The 11,822-nt window shown below is 34.7% G+C and overlaps 1 protein-coding gene across 1 annotated transcript; it reads right to left on the minus strand.

The window, feature by feature from the left end:
- Positions 1–9,701: 9,701 nt before the first annotated feature.
- Positions 9,702–10,079, minus strand: LOC140009922 (protein FAR1-RELATED SEQUENCE 5-like). The gene has a single exon (XM_072056264.1). The coding sequence runs from the start codon at positions 10,077–10,079 to the stop codon at positions 9,702–9,704; it is 378 nt and encodes a 125-aa protein (XP_071912365.1).
- Positions 10,080–11,822: the final 1,743 nt, after the last annotated feature.

Here is an 11,822-nt window from a genome sequence, read left to right on the forward strand (position 1 = left end):
GCTGATGTTTCTGGTTGAAGGAATGAAGAAAGCTCCTAGCTTTTCTTGTTGTTTCCCCTCGATTTTTGACAGGCCAAGGAAGAAGAAAATGTTGTCTTTTCTACCAGTCTTTGCCTCGATTTCCAATGAAAGACAAATGACAAGTACTAGTAGTTTGCATAACTCTTTCCCTCAGTTTCTAATGGAAGACAAATGATAAGTACTAGTAGTTTGCGGATACGGGGCAGGGACGGTCACCCTCACAAACACAACCATGAGGACTAGAAATAACCACGTCGACTAGTTTTGGGAAGGTGAAAAAATGACGTCACATAAATTAGTAATGGAAAAAAAATTGACGCTTTTGATAGACCTCATCATGAAGCATTAGCTCCGTTCCACAAAATCCCGCGCAAATGAATCTTCAAACAAAAAGTTCATTTGCTTTCCCTCCACAATAATTGCCAATTTTCATTCATCCATAACACTAGAAAATGGAAGCAAACAGAGAATACAAGAAAGTGGTTGGAGGCAAAACAAGAAAGTGGTTGGAGGCAGACTAGGTATAAGGAAAAGCAGGGAAAATACAATTGCACTAAGGTATATTACAGCAAGAAAAAGGAAGAAGTAGCGACAGAAGAGCAGAGTTTCGCATCCGGAGAAGAGATAAAGCAGGAAACACCTAGGTAACAAAACAACAATGGTATCACATAACTTTCAAAATTTGACAAGGTCGTGGAGCGATGTGAGTAGTTGTCATTGTTGGACAATGTTGTGAATGAATAGGTCAATTGATTTTTAATGGTTTTGGGGGAACAGATTGTTCATTAGTCTCGAGTAGAAGAAGGTAGGTATTTTGGTGGCCAACATAGGGGAGGATAGGTGAGGAAAACTTAGTGCGCCAAGTGTTTGTAAAATCGTGTGAATGGGATGGAAAATTGCTTGGGTAATAATATAACAAGGGTACTGGTTGTCTCTATGAATTTCTTATAGATTTTGTTGATTAGCAGTGCCTGCGTGCAGATTATACTTTATGTGTGGTTTGTACATACAATTCATGGCAACATACAAAGTGAAAGAAAAAGTATTACAAAGATAATTACCTTAAAAATGCCTCTTACAGCATGTTATATAAGAGACATTTCACATGAATAAATAATGACGCAGAGTAAAATAACATGACACTCAGATTGGTAGACACATTGCAGAGAAAAAAGTTACAAGTTTTTTAGCTAGTGGGGTTGGACACCATGTTGAATAACTGTTACATGCAGTTAGTCAACAGTTACAGTAGAAGAACTGATATATAATATTGCGTGAGCATACTGTAAAATTGCTACCTATTATTTGTTAGTTAACTCATATTTGCATAATCACAGGATAAATAGAAGAAGAGGTTAATTATTTGAAACTTGATAGTTAGGGCAGCAGACGACAATCTGAACAGGGTAGACAGAATGAATAACATAGTTTTTAACTTGGCACACTCAATGTGGAAAAAGATTACAAGTTTTACTTTGCTAGTGTACGTGGACATGAAGGTGAATAACTGTAACATGCAGTGAGTTAGCAATTACAATATAAGAATTGCTCTGTAAAATTTTGTAAATATAACTGTGAAATTGGTACCTCCTGATTGTTACATTAACTCATATTTATAGAGTAGGACAAGAAATAGAAGAAGAAATTAATCCTATCAAACTTGATAAATAAGTGAGAGTAGATTGTAAGTGGAATTGGCGAGACAGAATAATTAACCTACTGTTAATTTTGACAAACAGAGTGTAAAAAATAAGGTACAAGTTTTCATAACTATTGTTACTAAGATTTGAAAGTGATATATTATTTATGTTAGTATTTTGTAATGCATTAAGAATAAGTGGGGAAAGCATAATGGAATTGAAGTGCAATTGTTTGTGTAAAACTCCAGTTTAAATGGACAGATGCTCTGATCTCTGAAAGGGATGGATTGGAGATTAAGAATCTTGGGGCTTATGAAAAAGAAAAACTGGTAAAATATTATTTATTGTTTACCTCATTTCATATAAAAAGTATTGGTGTATGTATTACGTGGCTTTGCTATTGAAATGGTTGGTTTAATTTGATATTAAAGGTTGGACGACATAATCCAGAAGAGAATAATATGGTGTGTGGCGTACTGAACTACCCCCTGATTTGGTAAGGATGATGATGAACAGCGGGCATGCCGATATCGGTGTAAATGGGTCTGTTCCATGGTTAACGAAATTTATTGTTTGGTTTGACGTAATTACTGCGTATTATTGTCAATATTATGGGTCATTGATAGGCCTATCAACTTGTAACTACATACAGTTATAGTTAATATATGAAACCAATCCCAATATTACATTGAACAAATAAGTTATCTTGAATTAAGTCACATGCATGTAAATACATAAATGTAGTGATCTTTTGGATAATCATATTATAAATAAATGAAAACTCAATTTTGGCGGTGACCATTTTATTTATTACCATAGAACTTACAGTTATAGAACCTATGCCAACAGTACAAATGTTAAATTTATAACTTTCACTTAGATGTACTATTGTATATGCGTGTATTGTATTCCAATCTGGAGAGCATGTGGCTCATTTTTGGATTGGTAATGTCGTCATGTAACTGCAAGTTGAGTTAAATGAGCTGTATAACATTGATGTTAGTAGGCATACTGTCATAACACACCAATGTTAGCTGCATATGAAGCGGACCTGACAAACTGAATTGAGCATAATAATTAAGTGTGACTTTATTCAAGTTACATCCAGATAAGCCTAATGTTATGTTAAGCCAATTGGAAAGTTATAGTGTGTTTGAAAAATTGTTAGTTACATTGTGTTTAAAAACTGTTACAAAATAATTATTGAAAAGTTACAGTGTGTTTGAAAACTGTTACCAAAAAAATTATTTGGGAAGTTACAGATTGAAAATTAATACAAAACTCCGTATTTGACCATTTGTTGACAGTGTGTTTATAGGTTGTTACAAAATAGTTATTAGAAAGTTACAGTGTATTCGAAAACTATTATAAAATAGTTATCTGGGATGTTACAGTTTGAAAATTAATACAAAACTCTATATTTGAAAACTGTTAGTTACGAAGTGTTTGTAAGTTGTTACAAAATAGTTATTGAAAAGTTGAATGTTATTGAAAACTGCTACAAAATACTTAATTGGGAAGTTAGAGATTGAAAATTAATACATAACTCCATATTTGATGATTGCATGTTACGGTGCGTTTGTAGGTTGTTACAAAATAGTTATTGAAAAGTCACAGTGTGTTTGAAAACTGTTACAAAATAGTTATTTTAGCAGTTACAGTGTGATCCATACAACAGAGCACATATAAAGTATGGGGTCCATATAGCAGACCATATATAAATTTGAACCCAATATGGGGTCCATACATGTTACGTTTGGACCCAAGAATAGCTTTCGTAGTTCAAAATTTATTATACAGAGCACATATAAAGTTAGTACACGTGCATTGTTATACAACATCGACCCGAACATGTCGACTAGCAAATATAGCTGTATAAAATTTGTTTACATTATTATCATAATAGAGATCAAAACATATGCGGCCTTAATTACACTATCATTTCTGTATCTTTAACAACAAAATCGACGGGGATTTCATACGTACTCATTTTCACAGCCAATATTAGTTGTTAGTTTACATCTTCTAACGCCGCATATTACCACTCGAGAAGATAGAGTGGCCATGAATGAATGGCCATGATTTGTTACAAAAAAATCCATGACTACTTTTTAATGCAAACTGAGTAATTATAGTTATTATTTGTTTCTAAATTGACCTTTTACCATGACCACTTTACCCTAAACGTTGAAACCAATTAAGTTGAATGCTTGGTGAATGTTACAATTACGTGGTAACTCCGTCCAAATTTTAAGTTTAGATTTTAGGACACCTACTCTTTTAATACAACAACTTTCTTTACATAATATTTGCTTCTAAATATACTTTTATTACGAACGCATACCCTTTTTTTGTTGAAGCAAGTAGGACCATTTTGTGGTATATCACGAGCGCATATATCACGACATATCACGAACGCATATATCACGATAGTTATTTGTTGTGGTATTCTATGAAATATATCATAATCATAAAGAAGCACGTTCAATGGTATTGTAAAAATGTTAATTTTCAGTCAATTTTATAATTTCTTAACAACTTTATACAACCCATTACAGAACAATTGATGACTACTAACACTGAACATGATTACAATTGTAACCCACTTGTCTAAGTTTGAACAGAGTGAAACATTGAAGGTGCCTGTCCAGACACATGAATAACTTATAATAGTTTATTAACCGCTTGTAACGTAGATATGCAGCATTCCCAACCAGACCGACATAGAGGTCCAACAACAAATGTTCTTCGAAAAACACCGTAAATCTCGTTCAACATAACTAATGTATGAAAATAAAAAAAAATCTAGTCAGTTACAGTCAACATGCACTAATTCATTTCAATATTGTAGATTAAAAGAAACTGATAATAGGGAAGCGATTGAAACTGAACAATATCTTCAACAGAGAAGTACTAACATCAATAAATGAGGTCAACTTGGTGAATGGATAATCGGAACTAAATACACGTAATGGAACATACGGTTAATAATATACGATGTCCAAGATATCCAATTAACAATACTACACAAATATGTGATGTAAAGATAAAAGTTTGTCACCTGCGGTGATGGTGAAAATACATGATATGCATCAATATCACAGCGTATTGAAATTGTCGCACGCTCCTCCTACATTATATAATATAACTATTCAATTGTCAATAAATCATTACCAGTGCCTATATTGCTCACTTCAAAAGCTAAATTGGACTAGACATTATAAAAAAAATTATATATCAAATCATTAAGATATCTTTGACGGAGTTATGTTTGAAAAAAATAGAAAATTTGGGTGCATCCATTCTGTAGGGACTGTCACAGGAGGCTCCTGATTAACCAAACGGTGGACCTTCGGATAATACAAAATAATATGTCATAAAAGCGAGCATACGTTAACTACATAATATACATGCGTTGAAGCGTTCAGGTGTCCACCATTACTGTAAGGCCCGAAGACAACCAATGAGACAATTAACAAGAAAGCAAGACTGTTTGGGAGTAGAAGAGATAATCAATTTAAAGAACACAAACGTAACAATAAATAAATAAAAAGGAAAGAATAGCAAACCAATTAACTACCCAACTCCTCTTGAGCTTGTAGGTTAATTTAAACAAGCTATTTCAACTTGATGAATTACAATCACTCTTGTGTACAAAGGAAGGTTCACCTCCTCCTTGCCCCGAACTCCACTCGGTCAAGTCAGGACGTTTTACTATCCCTCAGGACAACCCTCACAGAGCTACACTCATGAAGTATTCACTCACAAATGAAAAACTTACAATGAACCTCACATCACTAAGACTACAAATATTCTCTGAAGAGTATTTTCTCACTAAAATCACTCTAGATCTTTTGTATCTTCAGTGTGCCAAAGTTGTTTGATGTATCTGACCAACCACTATTTATATAGGACCAAGACAGTGCCTCATTAGTGCTTCCAATGGATAGAAAGTAGCTGAAGAGTCAACTAGCCGTTAGAGTATCGGACGTCCGATAGCCCTGTTTTATGCGTCCGACAGCAGGCAGTGAGTTTGGAAAATTTTCTTCAATTCTTTCGGACGACGGTATGTTGGTTTTCTGCCTCCGAAGGTATGATGTAAAACTGAAAAATTTTCTCCAATTCTTTCGGACGTCCGGTAGGTTGGTTTTCTGAGTCCGAAATGACGAAATGATTATCGGACGTCCGATCCTGACTTCTTAAGCGTCCGACAGCTTCAGCATAATTTGTTCCCTTTCAATTACACTTGTTCATGGAATCAAATAACTTCAAAACTGAAAGTATATCTTGAAAAAATATTAGTATCATCCATTTATTTTGTAAACATCAAAAGATAGGGATCAAGATCAACATTCTCCCCCTTTTTGATGATGACAAAACAATGGATGGAAAGAAACAAAAATAAGTATAAGCTCCCCCTCAATCATCGCATCCAAAACTTATAATTTCAGAAAAACTCCCCCTTACACATAGCATCCATCTCTCCCCCTTTTTGTCATCATAAGATGAGAGTAAAAAATCAACTATCATAATCCAGCAACAATAACAGAGTATAAAAACAGAAAAATGACAGCAATCACCAACATATCACAGAGAATTTTATATCAAAAGAAGTATCAACATATGATAGAGAGTTTTGACAAAGCAAACCATCTTTAGATCAGAATTGTTCTTTTATTTCCCTTTTGATATCATACAGATTCAGTAAAATTCAAAAACTCAGATCAAAGTATCAGAAATATCAAAAAAAAATTATGAACAAGAATCACTGCAATGATTAACAAAATCTCATACTTGTTAGAGTTAGTATCATGTCTAACTATCCACATGCATTTCATGCCTTTTTTTATATTCTTTCTCATATAGCAATCACTTTTCATGTGACCTTTTTGACAATAGAAATTACACATAATCAAAGAGTTATTCACATGAACGGGTTTAATAAATCTGATTTGCCTTTTCCTATGGATAGCAAATTCGTTGGAATTAGAATTCAACATATTCTTTTGAAAACAGACTTGTTTTTTGTGTTTAAGCAACTCATTTAGACCATTCATTCTTCTTTTCAAATCACCTTGTTCCTTTTTGAACAATTCACAAAGTTTTATTTTTCTATCAAGTTCAAAATGTAAAGCAGTCTCACTCATTTTGAAGTAATCATTTTCAGCTTTCAACTTTTTATTTTGTTGAAAAATATTTGCATTATTTCGAACCAAAAAACTAATTTTCTGTTTTAACTCCTTGTTTCTAGCATAGGATTCTTTCAAACTATCATGCAATTTTATAATGAAAGATTCAAGATCATCATCACTTTCATCATCACTTTCAACTTGAGAATTACAAGATGTTATCTCATCATCTCCAATGGCCATAAAAGCCAATTGAGCAGATTCTTCTTCCTCTTCAATTTCACCATCGGAGTTGTATTCATTCCATGTGAACTGGAAGTTATTGAATCTGGGTTTTCTTTCACCTTTCCTCTTCTTCATTGGGCACTCATTTGCGTAGTGTCCAGGTTGGCCGCATTCAAAACACTTATCAGTTTACTTTTTGTTGAACTCTAGCTTTCCTTTGTTTCTCAAGTTGTTGGACTGATTCGGGAAGGAGTTGCTAGGTCCACCTTTTCTGAATCTCCTCTTGTTGAGTATTCTTTTGAAGTCTCGTGTGATGAGTGCAATATCACTATCATCACCTTCCATGTCATCTTCACTCACGGAGGCTGTATCATCTTCATCTTGTGAAGCTTTTAGAGCAATACTCTTTCTCACTTTTGTATCTTCTTCTTCCTGCACCTTGGACTTGACTTTTAGCTCATAAGAAGTCAGTGAATTAATGAGAGATTCAATAGGTAAGATATTTAGATCTTTGGCTTCCTCAATGGCAGTCACTTTACTCTCCCAATCCCTTGATAAAGCATTCAGAATTTTTCTATTTTTCTCACCTAGAGAGTATTCTTTTTCCAGCACCTCCAAATCCTTAATGAGGTCATTAAATCTACAATACATCTCATCAATATTTTCATGAGGTTGCATCTTGAAGGATTCATACTTTGTAACTAGACTGGATTTCTTTTGTTCTCTAACATTCTCACTACCTTCATGAATTTCTCTCAGTTTGTCCCAAATTTCTTTAGCTGACTTGCAACCCTTGACTCTAATAGATTCATTTGAGTCTAATGCACAATATAACACATTCATGACTTTTGCATTTAAGGTGAGATGAGCTCTATCCACAGCAATCAATTCATTTCTAGATTTTGGTCTAGAACTATGAGTATTTTCATCTATAAGAGAAGCATCATATGGACCTTCACTAATAATAAACCACAATTCAATATTAATTGATTGTAAAAATATAATCATTCTTTCTTTCCAACTCACATAATTTGACCCATTAAACATAGGTGGTTTAATCACAGAATGTCCTTCAAAAAACATAGCATTATTGGTTGTCATTTTTACTCCCAAGCCGATTGAGCTTAATCTCTAGGAGACCAAGCTCTGATACCAATTGTAAGGCCCGAAGACAACCAATGAGACAATTAACAAGAAAGCAAGACTGTTTGGGAGTAGAAGAGATAATCAATTTAAAGAACACAAACGTAACAATAAGTAAATAAAAAGGAAAGAATAGCAAACCAATTAACTACCCAACTCCTCTTGAGCTTGTAGGTTAATTTAAACAAGCTACTTCAAGTTGATGAATTACAATCACTCTTGTGTACAAAGGAATGTTCACCTCCTCCTTGCCCCGAACTCCACTCGGTCAAGCCAGGACGTTTTACTATCCCTCAGGACAACCCTCACAGAGCTACACTCATGAAGTATTCACTCACAAATGAAAACCTTACAATGAACCTCACACCACTAAGACTACAAATATTCTTTAAAGAGTATTTTCTCACTAAAATCACTCTAGATCTTTTGTATCTTCAGTGTGCCAAAGTTGTTTGATGTATCTGACCAACCACTATTTATAGAGGACCAAGAAAGTGCCTTATTAGTGCTTCCAACGGATAGAAAGTAGTTGAAGAGTCAACTAGCCGTTGGAGTATCGGACGTCCGATAGCCCTGTTTTATGCGCCCGACAGCAGGCAGTGAGTTTGGAAAATTTTCTTCAATTCTTTCGGACGTCCGGTAGGTTGGTTTTCTGCGTCCGAAGTGACGCAATGATTATCGGACGTCCGATCCTGACTTCTTGAGCGTCCGACAGTTTCAGCATATTTTGTTCCCTTTCAATTACACTTGTTCATGGAATCAAATAACTTCAAAACTGAAAGTATATCTTGAAGAAATATTAGTATCATCCATTTGTTTTGTAAATATCAAAAGATAGGGATCAAGATCAACAATTACAATAATAAAAAAAGTAGTTTTACGATACGAATAACAACGTCTTTATTTTTTCAACTAAATGTATGCATGCTATTTCACTTTTCTCGATTTCGGGAGCAACGGCGTTTGGAGGACCATTCACTGACTGACTCCTTGAATGCATCTATGAGTTTTGAATGGCTCTTACATTGTATAAGACAGACGAAATAGGTATGTCAGGCGTAACAAAATTATCACATAATATAACATCCATGTAACTAATTATGTCGTTAGAAACATCTAAATAAAAGCTAAAGCCATGACCATCATCTCTTAACATATTCAGGTGGAATTGTCTTTATACCTATGGTATCAAACACCTTCAACGCGTGCCTACACAAAATTCCTTCATTCTCATATTTTTTTCCAACTACAGCGTACATTTAGATCATTCCGATTAAATACCACTATTCTTTCATATCCTCCATTATACCTCATGACCGCAAACTCCACAAACATCCCTACATCTTGTTGTCTTAATATAATCAAAGCTGTTGACTCGCCATATTCATTTTGGAATGCAACAAATACTGTTACTGAATACATCTCTGCTGCATGCACAAGTATAGGTGTTTGCCTCAACCCAATCATGGATAGTTTTTGCCTTATTTTATGTTCTGCGATGAGTTCATTATGTCTCTTATCATCAACCACTCGATTGAAATGATTAAACAACTACACAAGGTCGTGATCCAGTTTCAATGTGCAACTCATGGTTATGCTCTAAGACAAGGTCATGCACACGGTACTTCATTGTCCTTCTAAACAACACGATAACCATTTTAGCTCCACACCCTGTTTTCGTCGGCGCTCGTGCCCTCTTTGGCATCATATCACCTTCGTACTTGCGCTTCACACCTTTCTTGCAGCAACTATATCTCCTAGACATGGTCACGCCGTCTTTGTCTTTATTTAAATAGTCTTTGCGTACACTAAAATCCATTTTAGAGGTATATTTATTGTAAAACTTGTACGCATCCTCTTCACCGTTGTACTCTATTCCTAACTCAAGGGTCCCATCTTCTGCCAATTTGCTGCAATCCATTACTTCTGCTCCTACCAATTATGTATCAAATACCCTAATTTGCAATACTTCATGAATAGTATGTACATAAACAACAGTATAAATGTATATTACCATTCATAATGTATTATAAATCACACATTACTTGTACACCAAATCCTATTATTACGCTTATGAATATGATTAATGATTCACATCACTTTACTTTGACTCTAAGACAACGGCATTATCAATGTACAAATACAACTCCATGTACACTAAGTTATACGGACTGTAATATGTTGGTCACACAATGTAAGTCTTTTTTAACTGTATGTACATCCACTCTGATGATTATATTTAGATTCTAAGTTCCTTAAGTCACTGGACCTTATGTCATTCGTTAATTATATAAGCCTAAACCAACTCCGCATTTTATACTATTTCTACATTTTGAGGGCCAAACAAGTATTTGAAACAAGTATTTTCTATTCATTGTAATATATTTCTTACATCATGTAATTTATTTACAACACTAGGTACACCCATTTATTATTCACATCTATTTGCCTCTTTTTCTCTACTTCATCTCATTCAACTTTACACCTCTATTTTATACACACTGCATGGTCCGAAGAAGGGCAAACTAAGATTGTATAATGAGCATGGACCAACTACTAGATGCACAATGATTCATACCAATTGTAATGTGGTGGCTATAACCTGTAACTTATTTACAACAGGATGTACATTTATTCACTTGTTACATGTGACTTTGTTTCTCTCATCTTTCCCAAATTTTGCTTGATGTTTTACTTCAATACATATCCCTGGGTTTTCGAATAATTACTATCTCATTATAGTCCATCACTGAAAAATTGAATACTCACACACACACACATACGATACAAATTCACTATTCTTCACAACCAATATTATGTTTTTAGTGACTATAATTTCATCCCTAAACCCTAAACTGATGTGCATTGGGTGACAAATGATTGGCCACAGTTGAAGACGATGGTTCAGTCACGTTACCTTGGTATGCTAATACGCTTTATGTTTCACCGAACTCGGAGAGCACAGTTACTTCTGCTATTAAGTTGCATGACTGAACCAAGTTCGTCAGATGATGAATTTTCTCTGTTTGCTTTTACCTTCACTTTGCTTCCTGTTTGCTTCTAATAGTTTGCTTCAGTTTGCTTCATAATACTTTGCTTCACGACCTTCAGATTGCTTCATAATAGTTTGCTTCACGACCTTCACTTTCAACCAAGTTTGCTTCAGTTTCCTCACTCTTTGCTTCCTCTGTTAGCAAACAGTTCGGTCGTGCAACCACTCTCCAGTCACTTGCTTCCTTGGTTCAGTCGTTTGCTTCTGCTATTAGGGACTCGGAGAGCACCCTTTTCGGTCGGTTTTGTTTTGTGCGGCTATTTCAAAATTTCAACTTTCAAAATTTCAACTCTTCCGTTTGCTCCGTCTGTTACCGTTTGGGCTAGTGCAATTTTTTTTTTGGAGCACCCATCATTTTTTAGCCTTCCTGACATGGTTATTTCTAGTCCTCACGGTTGTGTTTGTGAGGGGACCGTCCCTGCCCCGTATCCGTAGTTTGCATGCATTAGGATAGGTGTAAGACATGTGTCATTCATATGTTTTTTTTTTCATTTTTTTTCCCTCTCACACTCCCCGCTTCACCCTAAAGCATACCTTAGGGTTTAAGCTTGCAATGAATTAAAATGCACTTGAACACATAAGTTACAACAAAAGCTATTAAACATGTAATTA

The sequence above is a fragment of the Coffea arabica genome, chromosome 6e, assembly GCF_036785885.1.
Source record: "Coffea arabica cultivar ET-39 chromosome 6e, Coffea Arabica ET-39 HiFi, whole genome shotgun sequence".
Classification (NCBI taxonomy): domain Eukaryota; kingdom Viridiplantae; phylum Streptophyta; class Magnoliopsida; order Gentianales; family Rubiaceae; genus Coffea; species Coffea arabica.